The sequence below is a fragment of the Carcharodon carcharias genome, chromosome 20 (assembly GCF_017639515.1).
Source record: "Carcharodon carcharias isolate sCarCar2 chromosome 20, sCarCar2.pri, whole genome shotgun sequence".
In the NCBI taxonomy this organism is placed as follows: Eukaryota; Metazoa; Chordata; class Chondrichthyes; order Lamniformes; family Lamnidae; genus Carcharodon; species Carcharodon carcharias.
In genome coordinates, this window is record NC_054486.1 from 67172013 (window position 1) to 67195984 (window position 23972).

Sequence of the window (23972 nt, forward strand, 5' to 3'; positions counted from 1 at the left end):
CCCGCTGGGAGCGGCCATAAGTGGACAATATGGCAAGGAGGCCAAAAATTGGTTTTGCACCGCCGTGAAACCAGTTTGCAATCATTCACTCTGACCTTCAGTGATGGGCCGTGTTTCCCAGATGCCAGGAACTTCATTGTAACACATTTGCATATCATTATGAGCCCAGCTCGCTGGAATCATCTGCCTCCATCAGCGGGAAAACATGCCAATGCAGAACATGCCTTGACAAGTGTGACATGCAGAAGTCGGGACTTACCGTCAGACCCTTGCTCACATCACAGACACCCAAGGAGCAGAAGATGCTGGAGCCCAACATCAACAGGACCCTGTAGGAATGTCAATCGCATGCTGGGTGGATTCTCAGGGACATGGCTCTGCCATGAAGCAGCTCACGGAAGGTGGAAAATCACTGTTGAGGGTCTGCTTCGGGACTTCACTGTCTTGGTCATGGTGTGCTTCAGATGGTTGTCAAGGGGGTGGGGGGGGGAAGGTTCAATGTGAGTGGGAGAGGAAGATATACCGGATAGGGAGAGGAAGGTCTAAGTTTGACTGGGAGAGGAAGATGTGTTGGGGGGGGTTGAGGTTGGGACGTGGGGGGAAGGAAGGTGTCGGGGGGAAACAAAGGTGTCAGGGAGTGAGGTTTGGGGGGGGAAGGGAGGAGGGGGTAACAGGCGTAATACAGCAACTGGGGAGGAAGGTTTAAGGGAAGGAGTGCAGAGGTTGGGTGGAGTCCAGAGTGGGGAAGCAGTCCAGGGAGAGAAAGGAGTTGGGTGGGGGAGGAGTAAGGGTGGAGGGAGCAGTAAAGATGGAGGAAGGGAGTATGGAGGGGGGAGGAGTAAGGGTGGAGGGAGCAGTAAGGATGGAGGAAGGGAGTATGGAGGGGGAAGGAGTAAGGGTGGAGGAAGGAGTAAGGAAGGGGAAAGGAGTAAGGTGAGGGAGGAGTCCGTGGAGAGGAAGGAGTCAGGGAGGGGGAGGAAGGAGTCAGGGAGGGGGAGGAAGGAGTCAGGGAGGGGGAGGAAGGAGTCAGGGAGGGGGAGGAAGGAGTCAGGGAGGGGGAGGAAGGAGTCAGGGAGGGGGAGGAAGGAGTCAGGGAGGGGGAGGAAGGAGTCAGGGAGGGGGAGGAAGGAGTCAGGGAGGGGGAGGAAGGAGTCAGGGAGGGGGAGGAAGGAGTCAGGGAGGGGGAGGAAGGAGTCAGGGAGGGGGAGGAAGGAGTCAGGGAGGGGGAGGAAGGAGTCAGGGAGGGGGAGGAAGGAGTCAGGGAGGGGGAGGAAGGAGTCAGGGAGGGGGAGGAAGGAGTCAGGGAGGGGGAGGAAGGAGTCAGGGAGGGGGAGGAAGGAGTCAGGGAGGGGGAGGAAGGAGTCAGGGAGGGGGAGGAAGGAGTCAGGGAGGGGGAGGAAGGAGTCAGGGAGGGGGAGGAAGGAGTCAGGGAGGGGGAGGAAGGAGTCAGGGAGGGGGAGGAAGGAGTCAGGGAGGGGGAGGAAGGAGTCAGGGAGGGGGAGGAAGGAGTCAGGGAGGGGGAGGAAGGAGTCAGTAGAGGAGGAAGAAGTAAGGGTGGAGGAAGAAGTAAGGGTGGAGGAAGAAGTAAGGGTGGAGGAAGAAGTAAGGGTGGAGGAAGAAGTAAGGGTGGAGGAAGAAGTAAGGGTGGAGGAAGAAGTAAGGGTGGAGGAAGGGGGAAGGTGTAAGTGGGGGAAGGAGTCCGGGGGAAGGAGCCCTTAGCAGGAAGGAGTCCGGGGAGGGAAGGAGTTCCGAAGGGGGAGAAGTTCCGTGTGGGGGAAGAAGTTCCGAGGGAGGAAGGAGTCCAGAAGGACAAAGGAGTAAGGGGAGGTATGTCCAGGTGACCGTGCAAAGGAGAGGTCTGTGCAGTTGATGACTGCCTCCTGGGGAGCAAAATAATGGTGGGCCTGGAAGGAGGGAATTGTGAGAATGAGAGAGAACAGAGTAAACCGGTAGGGTGAGGGTGCGACGGTATCGGTAAAAAGGACAACGAGGGTGGGTGGTGGGGACTCAGAGGCAGACACGGACCCTGGTGGCAGGAAGGAGGTCAGGGAAGTTAGTTTGGTGGGGGTGGGATTTTCGTGAAGGTAGGGAATGTGCACATTCACCTGGACATCCCCAAAAGCAAAGGGTTGTGGCTGGTAGGTGATGGTGGGGAGGTGGGAGGTGATGCCAGGAGGTGGACAATGATTGGGGAAAGGACATGGGTGGCTGGGGGCGGGGAAAAGACAGGGGAGCTAAAGAAGAATGTTATACGCACCATGCTTATAAATCTGAAAGTGAAAGGAGACTTGTGATGGGCGGGAACAGGTGCTGCATGGGAGTGTGATCAGCGGGTGAGCGGAGATGCTGGTCAGCTCAGATGGACAACTGAAAGCAGGCAGCATTGAAAATGCTCGGGACAGTGAGATGAATGTGATGGATGAAGGATCCGCATGCATGAGAGACTGCTTGCACGAGGCTCCGAAACGCCCTGCCAGACACACACTCCGCCCTCCAGGATCACTTGTGGGCTGTGTGCAGCTGAACTGCTAGTGGGGGATGTAGTGGGAGAACTCGCAAAGCCTGCAAATGAAGCTGACAGACACCATTACACAATATTCAGTGAAAGTGACTATATTTTCAAATTATCAAGTGACAGAATATGTTCACCTGTGCAACCAACTGTGATCAGAATTCCTTAACTTTTCTAGGCCTAATATTTATAGGTGCTACCCTGACATCCACAGCAGGGGTGGAGACAGCCTCTGCAATGGCTGGCCCTGTTGCCTCTGATGACTTTGGCGTGTGTCCTCTGGCTTGCTTTGGCTGTCCTCCTGTGGACCAGCTGCTCCCTCTGTGGTCACAGAGGTCAAGGTTAAGGGGGGTCGCAGGCAATGGGGACTCGGAGGAAAGGACAGCCTCTGAGATTCCTGAGTGGATGACCCAGGGTTGTCCAGTTGCTGATCCTCCTCCCCTCAGGTGCCTGAGGACCCTGGCCTACCTCCTTGAGGGGAAGGAGCACCTGGAGGGATGTCAAGATGCCCTGTTTCCCTCTCGCATTGCCACTTCAGGAACTCGCCCATGGCTACCATGATGGAGTGCATGACTGTGCGCATCTCTGCATTCTGCTGGAACAGGGTCTCCACAGCGACCGCCATTTTTCCCATGGAGACTTCGATACACACACACATCTGGGCACCGCTTCATCAGAGAGCAGGCAGACGCACTCCTCCAACTCACGTGCCACTCTGTTGAGGGCTTCCACAGCTCTGTGTGATGTTCCCATGCCTTCTGCTGACTCTCCACCTTGAGTTGGAAGGCCAAATCCAGAGGCTCGTCATCTGAATTGGACCTCACAACTGCCTCTTCCCCTACAGTTCTCCAAGTGCTGGGGAGCTTGGCTGAACCTGCCTGCTCCTGCTGTGGAAATGTGGGTAAAACGTTCTTGTTCCCACCCACTACCGCACTTAGTGCAAACCTGGGACAATTCTGTCCAATGGCCAGGATTTTCCGGCCCCATCGTGACAGGAACCACCGTGGGTGATTCGCTGGCCCAGCTAAAAGCTCACTGATTTTAGGCAGGACCGGACAATCCCATCAGTGGACGGGGCCAGAAGATCCCATGCAATGGCCTCAGTCTTCCCAATATTTAAATGGAAGAAAATTCTGCTCATCCAGTATTGAATGTCAAACAAGCTGTCTATGAGTTTATTGGCAGGGATGAGAGAGGTAATGGTGAGTTAGAACAGTATATTGTCAATGTACAGGTGGAACCTGACATGTTGATAATACATTACAAGTGAAGTAAAACCTCATTTACTCTTGCGGTACAAGAGCCTTTGGAATTGCAGTATGTTCAACTGTCTAAGCTGAGTTACAAAGTAAATCAAATTTGAGTGGCGGGAGTTTCCTCCATGGGCACAATTGGGAAGTTAGATCCATCAACGACCCCATTGTTGGTGCCCATTTTGCCAATGTCAAGTTACTCCCATATAAACATAAATCAGGTTAAGCAATCAGAACCCAAGGAAAGCACCAAACCCACTCTATATACTTGGTCGATGGCAGGAAGAAGTCATGCAGCCTGAGTGACGCGGACCCACGCTATTTTACCAGCCATTATCTCCCCTCCCACCCCTCCCACCTTCATTGGGGGGATTTTCCCCTCGTCTGGTGGGCAGACTGGGGAGCAACCGCACAATGGTCTGCCGCCCGCGATTGGGCCCCAACCATGATTTCATTCTGGCTGGCCAATTAACAGCCAGCCAGCATGAATTGCATGCCACAACACTCAGCGCTGCCTGGGTGGGGGGGAGGAGGGCAGATGCGGAAGTCAGCGCATGCGTGCAAGCGTGCTCACAGAAAGCTCCCTGAAGGCACAGAGCTGTCTCAGGGAGCTGAAGACTTTTAACTTCACAAATAATGATTTTAAAATTAAGGAACACATGTCCCCTCATGTGACTCTGCCATATGAGCAGGGACATGTTAAAAATGAGTTTTAAAAGTTTCAAGTTTTTTTTAATTCAATGCCGAAACCTCATTCTGCCTGTGATGAGGTTTGGCAAAAAATGCAAAGTCCGCTTGGCCTTTTCGCCTGCCCACCAACTGTAAGGTTGGATGGGCAGCAAAAAATTCAATTCAATTAATTGATTAAGGGCCTTAATAGGCCCTTTAATTGTCGCCAAGCAGGCTACTGCCTCTCATGCACACCCACCAACCGAAATATCGCGTGAGTGCGCGATTACATCGGGACTTTCGCCCAATGTCATTGTGCACTATTTTTCTCCCATTCAAGTCGGGCACCCGACAAGGGAAAAATGCTGCCCATGGGGTTGGTAAAGTTCTACCCAATGAGTCTGGATCTTCCATTATCCACTGCTCCTAAACAGTTTGTAACTGTCACAATCGCAAGGTGAATTGTCATAATTTTAGTGCTTGTCTCAAATAAAAACTGGCAAGTGAAGGTGTTGATGGTATTTTTGACTTGTTTTGACAACAAGCACCCCAAAGGTTCTGCAATATGTTCAAGGACTATCGTATATTTATTCATTCTAGATATTTATATAAAAAATGCTTAATGTTAGATTATTACAGTATCTCTGAAGGCTGCCTAAAAAATAGGAAAGTGCTCCACATCTCTCATTGTCTCCACTGTAGGGATATGAGCAGCCTTGTGTTGTGATGTCATCAGCCCCCTTTTCAGAATATCCTATTTCACCTTAAGTTGAAGGAGACATTTTAAAACATAACCTTGTAAAGTCCAGCATTTGTTACACCTGCCCCAGAAACGAGAAAGTATTACCATAGTAATGATTTTTTCTCATAATATCATCAAAATATACCATTGTAAACATTTTAACAACTAACTTAGTACACAGGTATCGTTCATATCCTGTTGCATTTCACCAGTAAACATTCTATCTTGCCAACATCATAAGCTTTAACTGTAACGAAACCAACTGAATGTGATAATTAAGATTTAAAGCACAACTTGCGTGATTTCTTAAGAGTTTTGCATTCCTTGTGTCACTTTTTAAAATCTGTATTAGATTGTGAACAGTCTGGACCTGGGATATACCTGTATTCTCAATGGGCTCAAAAGTTTCCCAATTTGTTTGTAAAAGCAAAATACTGTGGATGCTGGAAATTTGAAATAAAAACAGAAAATGCTGGAAAAATTCAGCACCTGTGGAGAGAGGAACAAAGTTGATGTTTCGAGTTCTTATGACTTCTTCTGAGCTGAAGAAGAGTCATAGGGACTCAAAATGTTAAGTCTGTTTGGTCTGGTTAACTTTACCTAGAACAACATTGCTGATTGCTGGAAAGCCGTCTGGCTTCTAGGTACTGGTGGCTGTGAATTGGAATCCAAAGAGAAATCCCCTGCCATAGTCCCTCTTACCCTCCAGCTTCAACAATTTCCTTTGTTCTTCTTTAAAACCAGACACTGTAAATTCTTATTAGGGTTTCAATTTTTAAAACAGACTCTGAACCACCCTGTTCAGTTTTTAACTTCTGGGGAAGGATTCTTAGGTCGGCGTGCGGGTGCAATCGGCAGACCCGGGAGCAGCTGGGGAATGGACCACCACTCGTGATCGGCCCCTGACTGCGATTTCACACTGGCTGGCCAATTAAAGACCAACCAGCGTGAAGCACGTGCTGAAATGCTCAGCACTGCTGGAGTGGGGGCAGGAAGAGGGCAGGCACTGAAATCAGCACGGGTGCAGGTGACACTACTGGGGGGGTGGGCAGGAGGAGGGCGGGCACTGACATCAGCACGGGTGCAGGTGAATGCTGAATGAAGAGACAGAGAGCTGCCTCAGGGAGCTGAAGACCTCTAAACAATTAAATAAAAATTTTAAAATCCAGAAAAAGATGTCCACACATCTGAATCAGTCACCTGATGAAAATTCTGCCCATACATTTTTATTTAATTTAATAACAGAAACCTCATTCCATCCTTGGATGTGGTTTCATCAAAAATGCAAAGTCCTCCTGGCAGATTCACCTGTCCGCCAACCGTAATGTTGGACGGACTATGAAAAATCGGGGACAATTGGAATCTTAACAACTTTAATTGTTGGCGGGTACACTTCCAACACTCACATGGGCCCGCCGACCAAAATATCATGGGCGATTTCGCATCTGATTGAGTCGGGCATACGCCCGACCTAAAAATTCTGATCCTGATTCCCATTTTCTCCCATGCCTGCATATTTTTTAATGTCCAGGCCTGAGAAGAAAGTTACCTCCAGCCAAACAAGCAAATTGCTTTGCTTAACAATTGAATGTACCTCATCCTGTTTAAATTCAGGATCGCTTTTATCTTTAAGTTTGTTTTAACACTTCAGTATTCTTTTCCAGGCAATTCAGAGTTAACACTGCCTCCGTTTGTGCAAGCAGTTAATATTTATGTCAAATAAAATCCCCTTTACCTGCTTTAAGAGCTTGTTAAGGTTATCTCGATGTTCAGCCAAGAAAATTTGATACTCCTTTCTAGTCAGTTCATGATTTTTCCAAATTTCCTTTTGCTTTTCATCCCCTCATTGTGTTTGAGCTTAGATTCCTTTCTAGAAAGAGCTGATCACTTCTTTATTTTGAAGCTTTAATTTGTGTTCAAGAACACATAGCCTTCCTTGCTGTTCTATAGTGTCTATATACAGCTGTTCCACTTTCACTCAATGCAATCCTTTCCTTTGTTTCATCATTAGCTTTAAGTACTGTTGTTAACTGCTTTGCCACCTTGCTTATGTTTTTCCTGCATTTTTAATTCAGAAGGCTTTAATTCATCTCCAACTGTCATTAATATCTCCTTCTCAGCCTTGTGATGCAATGCCTTTTTAAAATTAGCAGACTGAGTTTCTGATTTCTTGGATACATCTTTAGTTGAAACATTAATTTTCGCAGCAGGGTTACGGGAAGCTATTAATATTTTTAAGTCACTTGGCTTTTCTTGCACAACTTGAGTTTCAACAGCTTAAATGGCTTTTTCCAAAACCACTGGTGGTGGTAATACCTTATCCCCAGCCAAGTCATTCCTTAATAAAAAATATACACGGTCACTAAGCAAATTAGGAACAACCCCCTCAACTGAGTCATGTTTTAACTTAACTCTATAGAATGGAACAATAAACAATTCCCATCAAACTCCATATCAAAATATGTTTTTATTTAGCAAATCTTCTGGAGGAAAATTCCCATCACCTGCCAACTTCAGTGACCGTGCAGATCCTGTATCGCTAAGAATAACAATTAGCTTCCCTTCCTCACCAGACAAGAATGAGGACACTTCACCTTTAAAAAGAAAACTTCCAAAATTTCCTGCACTCTGCCCCAACTTTGTAAATACAAGAAGGACAAGGGCAGCAAATCCATGGGAACAGCATGACCTGCAAGTTCCCCTCCAAACCACACACCATCCTAACTTGGAACTATATCATCGTTCCTTCACTGTCACTGGGTCAAAATCCTGCTAGTTCCTCCCTAACAGCACTGTAGTTGTACCTGCACCAGATGGATTCCAGAGGTTCACAAAGGCAGCTTATCACCATCTTCTCAAGGGCAATTAGGTATGGGCAACAAGTATTGGTCTTGCCAGTGATGGCCACATCCTACGAAAGTATAAAAAAAAGCAATGCTAGAAATATTGGGCAGAAACAATATGAAGGAAGTAGGAGATAAGGAGACTGTGAAGGCCCGTTGTTAGAGTGAATGATACAACTTTTTCTTCTTTTTTCATGTTCCTTTTTTTTCTTGACCCACTGTCTCACTACAAACACATGAATGAACATGCAAACTTGGTAAGGCCTAATGTGTTCTTGCCATCCAAGCTACACCTTAACCTTGCTTATGCTTCTCTTTCGCTTAGTTGAACAAAAGACTTGGACTTTGGGTCTGCATTGGCAATGTGGAAAATGCTCATGAAAATGCATCATTATATCATGCCAAGCACCAACTCAAATCTTCCCTCCTCTCAGCAATTTAAACACGGAATTAAAGGAAAGTCTTTAACACTGTTTGGGGATTCACAGTACATTTAGTAAACCACCTGATATTTTATTTTGTAGTATTTGCCCACTGAACCCTTGACTGTGTAACAGACTTCTAACTCAATTACTGTACATTCCACTTTATCATACAGACAACTCTCTGCAGCATTGCAGAGGTGGTCAGATGTTTATTTTCTACAGAACAATGACTGAAAATATAATGAGTTGTCAACATGTAAACCATACTCCATTTTAAAAGAGAGTAAAACAAAATGTAGTTCAATTACTGCCATCAAAAGAGCTGATTTTGGAAACAAAACCAGCCTTTTTTATTTTATTGAATCTGATCTTTTTCACTGTATTAGACTGAGCCTTAATATCTCTTAATTATATTTTGTTTTCAGTTTTTTGAGGGCAAAGAATTGAGACTAAAGCAGGAATACTTCGTTGTTGCTGCCTCACTTCAAGACATTATCCGTCGCTTCAAGGCTTCTAAATTTAGTTGCAAGGATATTAAGACTTGTTTTGATTCCTTCTCTGACAAGGTAGATGCTGTTTATTCGGAATGCTAACATCAGAACTTTGTTATTTTGGAAGATAAAGGAATGATGTAATGGGTTAGTGCAACATCCTTGCACAATTGCAACCTGAATTTGATCCAATTCATATTGACGGGAAGAAAGCTATTCTGTCTTACAAGGTTAGGTGCTCTAACTGAAATGAGTTTAGCTGATGCCAGTTCAGTTCTTAATGCATACAGGCTCACAGCACAAAACTGTCAGCTGAAATGTTGCACAAGAAAGGCAGGTAGTCTGCAAGAATACAGAGCATCCTCATGGCCACATATTGATGGGGAAATCCCCATCTCAAGCTCATGCCCACACCTCCCCCATTCCCAGTTTCTTTGATGCACACTTTCCATATTACCTGCTGTAGGGGAGTAAATTAGAGCAATGGTTAAAGTCTGGAAGCTGTTAAAGTAATGTTGAGACCAGAAGACTATGAAGTGTCTGGTGGAGTGGTGATGTTCTTAAACTGAAATGAAGCCTTCCTAAGTCATTTGACGTGTATTATACACACTGGCAATATAATTTTCTGCTTGCAAGAGGTGAAGTGAAGAGAAAGAAACAGTTATATGTAATTTTCTATTAATTAATCCCATTATACAATTATCTAGGTGGCAATTCAGCTCAATGACACTCATCCTGCTTTGGCAATTCCTGAGTTAATGAGGATTTTAGTAGACATCGAGAAGCTTGTTTGGGATCAGGTTAGACCATGTATACAAAAGCCACTTATTTTTAAGCATAACTGCTCTGAAACACAAGAGAACTGACCATAGAGGGTTTTTTTCACATCTTAATATATTCAATTATTTTCCAGTAGAAACATTTCCACATAGTTAAAATAGACTCCCCAATGACTCATTTGGTAAAGACAGCATGTAACTGAACTATAGAGATCAAAAAGTCTGCTTTGAATTTGACTGTCTCAACCACTAGAGGTGCTGTGGTTGGACTCAGTGCCTCAGACTAAAAAGACCTAATGGTAAAGAATCTTGTGTGTCTCAGCTCAATTTCTAATGGCCTGCTTCCATAGTACAAAATTGTGCTTACTTTAATGTGAATTGACAGTCTAACTTGAAAATGTCAAGGCAATAGATGAAAACGCACAAAAAAGTATCTATGCAGTAAGTGATTGAGGTTTTGGTGAAAGCACATTGAAAACTGAAAATATTTGTTAAACATAAAAATGCACACTACAGATTAGAAATTGAAATGAACATACCTTGAACAGTAATAATTTGTGACATTTTTCAGGCCTGGAATATCACCAAGAATACATTTGCATACACCAATCACACAATTTTGCCTGAAGCCCTTGAACGCTGGCCTGTGGGCCTCTTTGAGAAACTCCTACCCAGACATCTGGAGATTATCTATGAGATTAACCAAAGACATCTAGATGTAAGTGTACAATCTAGCAGCATGTTTTAGAAATGTTTATTTTTTTTTTAAATCCTATGGGAAGGGAATATGAAGTCATTTTGAGTTATAAAGAATACAGAAGTGTAGTAAACATAATGGTTGCATGAGATAATTTGTTAAAATGTTGATGCCTGATGTAATAGAGGGGTCTGGTGCACTCTCTAACCTCCTACAAGCTAAAGATGATCTTACCCTCGACAAGGCTATCCAGCTAACTAGACTGTTTGGGCTACCTGAACAACACAGGACCATCCAAAGGGGAGAGAACACTTCATGGGGCAGAAACGAACCCTCAATCACCATGTCAGGTCACAAAAGCACAGGGACTATCCAAGTCAGGGAAAGCAACCCCTGAACCACCCAGCAGAGTGACCTTGCCAGTGCTGCAGTGCAAAGTGCCCTCACAGGAAAGATCAGTGTCCAGCGAGTACTGCCCAATGCTTCCGCTGCAAAGACAGGGACAGTTTGGTAAACTGTGCAAGTCAAAACCCCAGCACTGCACAGACATCCCAAAGGTAATCCATGAGGTTGAGACTGAAGACCCAGAAGATGCACAGCCATTCTTCTTGAGAAACATCAGATAATGTGGTTTTTCATTTTGGAATGCTGATACCCTGGTAAACGGTCATCTAACCAATTTTAAATTAGATTCAGGTGCCAGCATGGCAGTCCTGTGAGAAAAGAAACCATGGCCCCAAAGTCAATGGATTCAAATGACAGACGCTGCACTATACAGAGCAGGGGGGAGTCCAACTGCCAGTCCTCGGCATGTTCCTGGAACCACTGAGGTATGGTAACAAACAAATCTTTGAGCTGATGTATATCGTCTGCAATCAACCGTTCTCTTTTCTGAGCAGAGATGCCTGCGTAGCCCTGGTGGAAGATGTCAAGACTACCATAGTCATTAGTCAGCCAGAACAGCACGGACTGGAGTCCTCAAACACTAGACAGTATTCAGACTCTGATTTCACCTGTGATGTTCTCTTTTTGTGAAGGAGGTTTGCCCATCATCATTCCAGGTGCTGGAAAGACCCCAATGGTCAGACCAACCTATTCTCACAAGATTACCATTGCACTTCTGGTGGCAGTGCTACCGGAGATGCATCAACTGTCTGAGGCGCCACGACACACCAACCATCTGAACACACAGCAACTTCCAGCCAGTGAGACAAAACCACAAGGGATGCTGGAGCTGGTAGTAGTTGCATATTATCAACAACAAAAAACAGAGGTGAGCATGCTAATTAATCTTCTTGCCACAGGAACACTTCCGCAGCCTCAACGAGCTTCCAGATGGCCTAAATGGAGAAGGAAGAAGAACAAACACTGCCAAGTAGACAAAAACTTTTTTGCCCATCCCACAAGAAACGATCAAGAGTAACTACCATCCAACACCGCCAAACTAGCCAGACCACCCAGGCGTGTTTTAACCTCAAGTAATGGAAGGAACAGATTAAACCGTACCCAAACACCATCTAACCTCCAAGCCAATGACAAGAACAAGCACCACTAGAGCATATCACTCTCTTGATAGAATGACGAATGAGATATGGAAGGGTTGTAAGGCTGCCAGACCACCTGAACCTCTAACTTCAAGAACTTGGAGGGGGTAGATGGGGTAGTGAGAGTATTGTTAATGTTAATACTGTATTAGCACAAATGTTACAACAGTATCAAGGTTGTAACAATAAGGTTAATGCACAAGACTTATAACAATGTAAGACTTGGAACTAAGTGAAAGTAACTCTATATCCATGGGATAAAGACTTGGGGGAGGTGTAGTAGAAGGGTCTGGTACATAAAGGGTTAATGTGGGACTGAGTACAGTACTGCCCACACAGTAATGTAAGAAGACACCTGACCCAGAGCCAGGGTCAGTCTGGAGGTGGACACCATTAAGTTAAGACTAGAATGGGGTCAGCAACCTACCTGTACCTCCTACTGTTAATATGTACATGGTTAAGCATTGTTAATCATGACTTGCTGTTAGCACATTTCAGACATTGAAGTCTACTTCATGGTGTCCAAAGCAGGATTCTTCACTGGAGAGACTGTCTTTATATTTTGGCAACAATATAAATTCAATAGAGATACATTTTTTTGTTCTTACCTTGTGGGGATTGCCAGGAATGCTGCATTTATTTCCCATCCCTAATTGTTCTAAAAAGCTGGCTGTGAATCTTCTTCTTGAACTACTGTAATCCTTATGGTATTAGTCTTCCATGATGGTGTTAGGTAAGAATTCCAGAATTTAATCCTAACACCTATGAGGAACAGTGAGGAATGACCAAGTTCGGGTATGTAACTTGGAGGTGATGACATTGTTATTCTTTGCTTTCTCAGTGGTAGATGTCACATGGTTGGAAATGCTATCAAAGTTAGGTTAGTGAGTTACTGCAATGCATGCTATAGATGATACAATTTGCAGGAACCGTGTCTAGTCATGCAGAGTGTGGATATTGAATCATAGAATAATACAGCACAGAAGGTGAGCTTTCAGCCCATTGACCCTGCCCTTGGTGTTTCAAAAAGCATTCCAATTCGTAACACTCCCCTACTTTTCCCCATATCCCTGCATTTTGCCTCAATCTCTTTGCAAAGGCTACAATTGAATCTGTAACCACCATGTCATCAGGCAGTACATTCCAAATCTTAAACACTCATTGTATAAAAAGGTGTTTCCTCAGGACTCTGCGGCTCTTCTGAGTCCAACTGAGCGAACTCTCTATCTGGATTGTGTAGAAATTCTTGAGTGATGCTGTATCTGCATCCATTCAGGCAAGTAATGAGTGTTCCATTACACTCCTTTCAAACCTTGTAGATGGTGGTGAGGACTCGAGGGTCAACAGGTGAGGCAGTCTTCACAGAATGCCTAGCTTTATAGGCACAAGATACGGCTGGTCCAAATAGGATTTGAGTCAGTTGTGACCCTATGATGACAATGATCCCAGAGGTATCTTAAAAAACAAGCTGCATGTATAACCTTGATCATTCTGGTTGCATATAATGAAAAATCTGTGCTTTGTGCAGCGTAGGTTTGCCCTTTGCGGTTGAAAAATAGATCTTTTCATTTTACTGCCTCTTTTTTTTTTTACAGATATGTAAAAGGATGAGAAATCTCAAAATGCAATTACACAAAAATGAAAATATTCAGTGTAGATTGTTTTAACCAATTTTTGGCAAGCTTAAGATGCTATGAATGGGAGGCCTGTTTTTTCAAATTTATATCTGGGTACCTGTCAGCTGTGGCTCAGTTGGTAACAATTTAGCCTCTGAGTCAAGAGGTTTTGGGTTAAAGTCCCACTCCAGAGATTTGAGCATATGAACCTAGGATGATACTTCAATGCAGGCTTGAGGGAATGGTACATGGTCAGAGATGTTGTCTTTTGGATAAGACAGAAACCTGAAGCTTCGTCTGCCCTCTTAGGCGGATATAAAAGATCCTATGTCACTATTGTGAAGAAGAGCAAAGGAGTTATCCCTGAGGTCCTAGCCAATACTTATCCCTCAATCAACATTACCAGAAAAGATAATCTGGTCACTAGCACACTATTGTTTGCGTGCAAATTGATTGTTGTGTTTTCTACATGACTTCAAAAGTACTTCATTGGTGGTTAAGCACTTTGAGATCATGAAAGGTGCAAGACTTTTCTTGCTTTCCCTGAAGTGAGGGAGTAAACTTAACTGCTACTGCAAGGCTAAAAGGCAATCAGAAAGTTTCAAGTCCAAAGATCCAATAAAGGACACATATATATTTTTCCTTGCTCATTTCCTTTTCAGATCCTGCAAATTGAATAGGCTGGGTGCAATAACTGTGGCCTCCTAGCTGTCAGCAACCTCTGAATTGATGATCATCTGGTGATTCAAGAAAGTGAGATGGAAGGCACTGTGATGTCACTTCTACTTTCTTAGCATGGGATTTCCATTCCTTGTAACTACCATAGATGCAAGTGTTTTGTCTTTCCCCCTTCAACCCACTCCCAGAATTTCCAGAAAATACCCCAGCAATACAAAGGAAGGAAACACTAACTTCATGGGCTTTGTTACTAGGAAACAAGTGTTTACTGGTGCAAAACAGTGAAACATTGGCTGTCAAAGCTGGCCCTTTGTATATGGGGTTTGCTGTAGTATTATTTCAGTGAACTTGTGCCTGTGTCTTATAGGTTGACTTTTCAAAGGGGAGTCTGAAAGAGCTGCAGGGTTGCGACCTGATGTGGATGACTTTTGAAAACCATGATCCCGGAGGTCATGTCAGAATCCCAACACCTTTCCCCCTCAAGGGAATGTACCTCTACTCTACCCGAGCTATCTGCTCTTTAAAGATAGCCCACTGTTCAATTCAATTTTGCCAGCCAACATTTGATTCCAATTTACCTGCTCTCAACCCATTGAAATTGTCCCTCCCCAAAATTCATTATTTTTTTCAATGGATTTACTATAACTAACCTAGACGTTGTGGTACTATGATCAAAGTCCCCTAAATGTTTCCTTACTGACACTTGATCCACTTTTCCCAACTCATTCCCTGGAACCAGGTCCAATAATGCCTCCTTCCTCATTGGACTGGAAACATACTGATGTAGAAAATCCTCCTGAACACACTTTAGAAACTCTTCCCCCTCTCTACCCTTTACACCATTACTATCCCAATCTATATTAGGATAATTAAAGTTCCCCAGTAACACTACTCTCTAATTTTTGCACCTCTCTGTAATTTCCTTGTAAATTAGTTCCTCTATATCTTTCCCACTAGTTTGTTGTCTATAGGTTACTCCAAATAGAGTAATGGCACCTCTGTTATTTCTTAGGTCTAACCACATAGAGATTATGTCCTTGATCCCTTTAGCACATCCTCTCTCTCCACCACTATAATATTCTCCTTAATCAACACTGCAGCCCTCCTGCTTTCTTTCCTTCCCTATCTTTCCTGAAGACCTTATATGCAGGAATATTTAGTATCTAGATCTGCCCTTTTTTTAAGCCAAGTTTTCATTATTGCCATAACATCATACTCCTACATGGCTACTTGCGCCTGCTGCTCACCAACCTTATTTTCCACAGTCTGTACGTTCACATACATGCACTGAAAACCTACTTTATTGCATTCCCTCTTACCCTGATCCCACCTAATACCTTACTATTTGTTACTTTAGTGCTATCTATCTCTCCCAATTCTTTATGCACTTTATTTTTCCTCTCTGTTACCTCCTGGTTCCCACCCCCTATCATGTTAGTTTAAACCCTCCCCAATAGCAAGTAGCAAACCACCCTTCAAGGACATTGATCTTGGCTCTGTTCAGGTGCAACCCTTCTGGCCTGTACAGGTCCCATCTTCCCAGAACTGGTCCTAATGTCCCAGGATTCTAAAACCCTCCTGTTCTGCACCATCTCTCCAGCCACGCATTCATAGGAGCAGGATTAGGTCTTTTGGCCCTTCAAGCCTGTTCCTCCATTCAATAATATCATAGCTGGTTGTGTTTTCAGTTCCACTTTCCTGTCTACCCTCTATAATCCTTGACTCTCTTGCCTAACAAAAATCTTAAATAAATTCAAAGACACAGCCTCCACTACTTTATGGGGAAGGGAATTCCACACACTAATGATCCTTTAGGAGAAAACGTTTCTCCTCATTTCTGTCTTAAAAAGGAAGCTTCTTATTTTTAAACTGTGTCCCCTAGTTTTAGTCTCCCCGACAAGAGGAAACATCCTCTGGGTATCCACCTTATCAAGTATCCTCAGGATTTTATGTGTTTCAGTAAGATCACCTCTCATTCTTCTAAACTCCAATGGGTGTAGGCCTAACCTGTTCAACCTTTCTTCATAAGACAACTCTTGTTCATCCCAGGAATAAGCCCAGTGAACCTCTGAACTCGAAAGCAATTATGTATCTTTTTAAATAAGGAGACTTAAACATCACACAGTACTCCACATGCCGGCTCACCAAGGCCCTGTACAGTTATTGTAAAACTTCCCTACTTCTATATTCCATTCCTTTTGCAGTAAACATCAACATCCCATTTGCCTTCCTAATCACTTGATGTACCAGCATACTAACTTTTAGTGATGCATGTACCAGGACACCTAGATCCCTCTGCACCACCAAGTTCTGTAATCTTTCTCCATTTAAATAGTATACTGCCTTTCTATTCTTCCTCCCAAAGTGAACAAGTTTACATTTACCCACATTATACTCCATCTGCAATTTTTTTACCCACTCACTTAACCTGTGTATATCCATTTGCAGACTCTCTACCTCCTCTTGCCAGCCTACTTTCCTACCAATCTTGGTGTCAATGGCAAATCTAGCTGCCATGCATTTTCTCTCTTCATCTAAGTTATCCAAGTCATCTGCTCCGTCCTCCTCTTCATATATTCATTAGCTGTGGCACCAAAAATAATCCAGAGATTATACCTGAGATCCTGGTTGGTGGTTTTTTTCCTACCATCCTATGTTCTTCCTGTAGGACCTCATCCCTTTTTTTAACCTATGTTGTTTATTATGCCAATGGCAACCTCTTCTAATGGTGTGAGTGCATGCACGTTCGTGGTCTTGCGTTCCCTCACTTATTGTGCGCTAGCTTCTCTTTCAAGAATAATGCTAACGGATTAGATTGTACTCTGTTGAAGAACTTTGTAGATGTGTAAGGCATGATAGCACAATGTACAGGCTGGCAGGAAGAAGCAGCTGATGTGGGCAAGAGGAGGAAGAAGTTGTGAGGACGGTAGAAGTCTTCATGCAAGTACAAGCAGAAAGAGAAGCAGTGATGTCCTGTTGTGACTAGAGAAGCATGAGAAGCAGGGGAGGGAAGTTTTGATAATGCTGGGGCTTAAGTAGGGCAGTACAGTGTGAGGGTAGAAGATATGAAAAGGTGACCACTGAAAAGTCCTGAATGGTCACTCACCAATTTAATGTAGGGGTTTGAAACAGGCCCATCATTCACATATTTAAGAAGTGGGGCCTGAACAGCCAACTATGCCAACATAGCAAGCCCATATGCCTGGCGTGATCAGTCATTGCATATTGTTCCTACCCATTTTAGTCCCATAAAAGGTGAAATGAGGTCAAATTTTACTTCATTCTTTTTAATTAAATGTCCTCTCACTTAAAAAAAAACAATGCAGCCATTTAGAATGGATTGGCCAGTTGTTTTGATAAATTTGACCAGAATGATTCTCTTAATCACAAACTTCATTATATAACATTGTCTATTTTTAAAAATCCTGTATTTTTCTTATAATTGCTCTTTTCCACAGAAAATTAGAAGTTTATATCCTGGAGATGACCAGCGTTTAAGACGAATGTCTCTGGTAGAAGAGGATGGAGAAAAGAAGATAAATATGGCACACCTGTGTATTGTTGGTTCTCATGCAGTGAATGGCGTAGCCAAGATTCATTCCAAGATCATCAAAGATCAGGTGTAAGGATATGTTTTTTAAATATTCAGTAGCTTATCAGTGATTTTTGAATGATCTTTGCCAACTTTTATGTGTTCTTATTTGCAAGAGACTGTTTGAAATACCTTCTTATACGTAAATGCTGACAGAAAAATGCATCCAAAAATCATGACAACAGAAACTAAGGGGTTGAATTTCTAGACCTTCCGGGGGTAGAAATGGAGCAATAGCGCCCCAAAAATACTTACCGCCCTATTTCTGCTGACACTGTGGCCAGGATAATCCTCCCTTGGCCTGGTGGGCTGTTGGAGCACCCTGCCACAGGCCATACAGGTTATAGGGGCGCTTAAAATGCAAGTCGTCATCATATGATACAAATAGATCCAGATTCCCATTTCAAGAGAGTAGCAAGCAATGTGCACCCTCTGTAGCAGTAGCAGCTGGCAGTCCAGCCAAAGAGAATTCCACAGGTTAAATCTGTTTTTATTTTTGTGGGATTAAGAGATACAAGAGTGCTCCTCATAACCCACAAAAATACTGCAGCTGCTACCTACCTGACTTTGCCCTCCATAGAAATATAGAAAATTTAGAACACAGAGGGAGGTCTTTCAGCCCAATGTGACAGCATAGAAAAAGAGTTATCCAGCTTAATGCCACTTTCCAGCTCTTGCACAGTAGCCTTGTAGGTTACAGCACTTCAAATGCATATCCATATATTTTTTAGTACTTTTTTTCCATGGCCTCACCTGCATCCAACACTCCAACTATAATGTGCTTGGAGCAGTGGCATCCCAGCCAGCTGACATTCCTGTGACACAAAACTGATGAGCTGCCTCAAAACACCCATTTGGTTTCTGTAGCTCACAGATTCAAATGAGGACTGGGCACTCTTTGCCACCAGAATGGCCAACAAGTGCAATCCACTGGTCAACTGTCAAGAGTCAAAATCAGGTTTTGGAACAAGGAATGCAAATCATATACAAGACTTCCAAAATACTAGCTGATCCACCGTGGTTTCCAGGGAAAAGTAGCGAGACTGCTAAGTAGGAAGTTGGTTTCCTCTAGCCCAAAATCTTTCAAGATATCTGCAATCAGCTAATTCTGGCTTCTTGAGCATTCCCTATTTTAATTGCTCCATCATTTTGGTGGCTGTGTCTTCAACTGCCTAGGCCCCAAGCTCTGGAAATCATCTCCTACTTCTCTGTGCCTCTTTACCGTTCTTCCTTACTTTAAGACCCTCCTTAAAAGCAACCTCTTTGCTCAAACATTTGGCCAGCTGCCATAATGTCGACTTTTAGAATCATAGGGTGGTACCTTCCATTTCAGAGACTAACTACGGTGGTGGTCAGGAAAGTTGGTGTAACTCCCTGCTGGATGGCGAGGCAGTTGTCATGCCAGATTGTCCAATTTTCTGCTCATTATGCTTGCATAAATGAGCAGCTCATCGAATCTCGTGGTGGGGTGGGCTGGGATTCATCATCCCCGCCATTACCTCATCGGGTTAAAGTTCTGACCGCCATATTTACTGCACATTTGATCTCTGCAGCTCAAGACTTGTTTGGCGAGTGATGGCACCATGGAGAAACAAGCCCTCTCCCCCTAAGTTCAGTGACAGGTGCCTAGAGAGACTCCTCCTGGCAGCCCAGGACTGACAGGAGGGCCTCTACCCCCGTGATGGGAACTGGAGGTCCACAAACCTCATGATGCAGGCTTGGGAGAAGGTCACCAAGGTCAGCGCCTGTGAACCTCAGAAAAGGACCCCCCTCCAGTGCAGAAAAAGGATGAATTATCTCATCTGCTCCACCAGAGTAAGTCAACCTTCTCCTCATTCTCATCTCACTCTGTCATAATGCCATCAGGCATTCGAAGGGTTAGAGTCTACAGAGATCTCACATAATTGCAGCAGAAGGGATCAGGGACATCACCACTGATTCTTTCACACACATTTTAACATCTTCATCTCTTGTGACATCCTGCACAAGTTGTGTCTTCAGCCCTTACATAGGTCCATTCAGCATTCACAGCAGGCATGCATGCTTATCAATTGCTGTTGCATCCGTCCTGCTCACAGTCTATCCATCTGTCTTTAGGCAGGACAAGATTGCCCACAATAAGAGGGAGACATCCCAGATCAGATGGTATGGCGGCGCACAGGCCACTCATCCCCTTAGTGGAGCAGGCGGCAGAGCTAGCTGGTGAGGACAGGGGCCGTTCCTGTGCCAAAGGCGTCCCCCAACAATCCTGTGAGAGTCCATCCAGTAGTCATTGCCCACCCACTGACACTGAGTGCTATTTAATGTAGGTGACTCTCCAGCCAATCATTAATTATCTCTTCTCTCTGTTACAGCCAACAGCAAGAAAAGACCATGGGAAACTGCCAGCCAGCACATCAGCCCCAGCCCCCAGAGCTCCTTAGATGAGGAAGCTGAGGAAGCATCCGATGAAGACCCGTCACTGCATTCACCGGCACCCTTCACCAGCCCAGGGACAATAACCTTGATGGGTCCTAGTTCTAGGGCAGGCTCGGAGTCACCATCTGGTGAGCACAGCACAAAAATGTGTCCACAGCAGGCACAGAGACAGCCAAGATCTCTGACACTTAGAGGACTACTGGAAGCCAGACTCCTGAGTCCGAATCTGATGACGAGCCTCTGGAATCGGCCCTCAGAGAAATGTTGGAGCTCCAAAGACAGGCAGGGGAACAGCAGGCAGGGTTATCAGAGGCCATCACCAGATTAGAAAGCAGGATGGAGGAGTCCATCTACATTCTGTCTAATGTCATGGCACCGACATGCTAGCACATCAACGGCACCATTAGAAGGGTGGCATCCGCTATGGAGACCCTGGTCCAGCATTTTATGCCAGATGTGCGCTCGGACCTGCACACTATCGCTCTAGCCATGAGTGGGATCCATCAGTGGCTAAGCGAGAGGGGAACAAGTCACCTCAATCTCCCTCCAGGAGCACCTTCTCTTCAAGGAGTCAGGATGTGGACCTCAGGCACCCAGAGGGAGGAAGAGTGTCAGCCAGACACCCTGGGGCAATCCACCCCAGACTCTCTAATGGTGTCCAGCTGCTCCAAATTCCGCCTGCCTGTGACCTCAGCAACTCCAGCTGCTCAGGCTGAGGAGGGTTCACCTGCCTCACAGCAGGAGACCCTAAGCAGACTGGGGCCCAACCAGGCCTCAGACTTCCAGAGGACGCCCACCAAGATCATCACAGACAACAGGGCATAGCAGACAGCAGGCTGCCTCCAACTCTGCTGCGGATGTCGGGGAGGCACCTAGATATAACGGGAGGATTAGGAAAATTAAGAAGTACTGAGAACACAATGGTGGCATGGATATCCACTCACTTTATAAACTTTGGACATTTGTAAATATATTTTGATTTTCTGGAAGTGCCATCTAGCGAATGGCTCTTCTATCTGATGAATGCTCCGAGGTCATCCAAGTGTAACAGATGCCCCTCCCTCCTCTATTATCTCCCATTGTGTCCCTCAAGCCCATGGGGCAGAATTTTACATCTTGTGGGCGGGCAGGCGCGCACCCAACTCGATCGGCCATAAAATAGCATGAGAAGACATCAGGCAAAGCATCCCAACTTCATCCAACACGCGCAGCCTTCAGGTCGGCAGGTGCACACGGGTATTGGAGCTGCAGCCGCCATTAATTAAAAGGCCATTTAATATCATTAAAAACCCAATTGATCCTGATTTTACATTGCCTGTGCGATTTTATGTTTGTTGCACGGGCAGGCGGGCAACCCACATTTTGCATTTGGATAAAAAGGGTCAGCAGCATTGCCATTGTGAGTACTGAGGAGTTTAGGAGATAGTTTGCTGCTGGTCGTTTATTTGAACTTATCAGTTTCATCTCAGTTCTGAGCTTCATTCTGAGCATTTCTATGCTTCATTTCAGAACTCACTGGTGTCTCCAAGGCCCCCAGAGGATTTTAACCATATGGACCCTTCCAGGTATCAGACAGCCTACTGTAACCCTGATAATGGGGATTGTGCTCTCTGCTAGAGGCACCTCCTCTGAGGAGGAAGAGAGGGACAGAAGTGAGAGGAGGCCAGGTGTCCCACTGCAGCTTTCAGGGGAGCAACTTGTGGGAGGAGAGGCACAGGCACAAGGGTTGGAGGGACAGCAGGTAGTACAAGGCAGAAGGGACCACAGAAGACGCCACTATCCTGCTGACAGGATTTACAGGCAGCGATGCAGCTACCTCAATATGTCTGAGGTGCAATGCCGAAGGAGGCTCCACCTCTCCAGGGAGACAGTGACCTCCATTTGTCATATGATTGGGCCTGAGATCACCTCCAACAGTGTGGGTGGAAACCCCATGCCAGTAGCTCTGAAAATCACAGTGGCCCTCAAGTTCTATGCCTCCGCCTCTTTCCAAGGGTCAGTGGAGGATCTTTGTGGAGTGTCCCAATCAGCTGTCCACAGTTGCGTCAAGCTGGTGACAGAAGCTCTGTCTAGGTGGGTAATGACATTTAGTCATTGTGTATGGACGAGGCCAACCAGACTGAGCAAGCCAGAAGGATTGCAGCAATTGCTGGGTTCCCCCGTATCCAGGGTGCAATCGACTGCACACATGTGACCATCAAGGCACCAGCGAGTCAGCCGGGTGCCTTCATCAACAGCAAAGGATTCCACTCGATGAACATTCAGATGGTTTGTGACCACAGGACGCAGATTCTGCAAGTCTGTGCAAGGTACCCTGGCATGATGCTTATATCCTGATACACTCCCAGGTGCCAAGTACTCCAGCCCGACTGGATGGATGGCTGCTGGGTGACAAGGGCTATCCATTGAAACAGTGGCTTTGACGTCTCTCTGCCATCCAAGAACAGAGGAAGAGCAGCATTATAATAGGAGTCATGCCTCCAAAAGGGCAGTGATGGAGAGGACCATAGGTCTTCTGAAGATGCGCTTCCAATGCTGGGAAGTTCAGGGGGAGCACTACAATACCTCCCAGAGTGGGTATCACTAATAGTGGTTACATGCTGCGCTCTACAGAATCTGTCACTGGCAAGGGGGGATCCAGAGGAGAAAGAGGATCTTGAGGCAGCTCCACAGGCCACAGAAGATGAATCCAGTAATGAATCAGAAGAGGAGCACAATGAGGAGAACACTGAGGGTGTGGAGGCAGACCTCTGTATCCTTCAGGGAAGAAGTGACACCAGGGACGCCTTGATCCAAAGCTTCTTCAGCTTGTCTGCCAAAGATCTGCTTCCACCTCATAGCAGGGCTACCACCTCCATCCAGGATGTCTGAAATGACCCTTTCATTTGAACCCCAAAGTCCACTCAGTGCCTGTACAGTAAAGTTTAGAGCCAAACTTACAGGGGAAGGTAGAGAAGAACCAGAGTAGTCAGAAATTACATACTGGTGTACCCTGCACCAAAAGAGAAAAGGTGAATTGCCAGACGTCCACTAAGTCGAAGGACCTGACCAGGTCCCGCAACTTACTCACACCTCGTGTGCAGTGCGGGGTTCCGTGGCGGTCCCGGACCCCGAGGGTGCAATTGAAATCCCCCCCGAGGACGATGCACTCGCCAGCGTCGATGGAGCCGAGATGAGTGGACACTTCTTCAAAGAAGCTCGCTTGCTGCTGCGTGCCCAGGGGAGCGTACACACTCACAAAGTGAAGCACCGCCCCCCCCAGACGCACAGTCAGGTGCAGCAACCGGCCTGGCACCGGCTCCTTGACCCCCAAGATCTCCAGCTGAAAATGCGGGGCCAACAAGATAGCCACCCCGCCAGAATTGGAGGCTAGGTGACTCATGTAGACCCCCCCTTGCCACTCCAGGAGCCACATGGCTTCGTCTCCCGGAACGGTATGGGTTTCTTGCAGGAAGCACAACGCATACTTCCCGTCCCTGAGGACCGAGAAGTTCTGGAACCTGCGCTGTGCGGCCCTGCTGCCGCGGATGTTGAGGCTGGCTATAGTCGTCTTCATTGTCAAAGGTACATCAAACCTTCACCTTAAGTCATTAAAAAGAAGAAGAGGACTTTTTAGTCCTTCCTCTCCTTCAGGAGCCCAGCGAGAAATGTTTGGACCCTCCGCCGCGCGTTCCTATCCAACTCAGGAGACTTGAGAGCCTCGCGAGTGGACC

General features: G+C 45.6%; 1 protein-coding gene across 1 annotated transcript in view; it reads left to right on the forward strand.

Annotated features, from left to right (window-relative positions):
• pygl (phosphorylase, glycogen, liver) overlaps nt 1-23972 on the forward strand; it is a 171466-nt gene that overhangs the window by 81973 nt on the left and 65521 nt on the right. Inside the window, exons 8-11 of the mRNA XM_041214190.1 lie at nt 8870-9010; nt 9643-9735; nt 10286-10432; nt 17708-17871. Coding sequence (XP_041070124.1) covers nt 8870-9010; nt 9643-9735; nt 10286-10432; nt 17708-17871 — 545 coding nt within the window. The remainder of the gene's footprint in view (nt 1-8869; nt 9011-9642; nt 9736-10285; nt 10433-17707; nt 17872-23972) is intronic.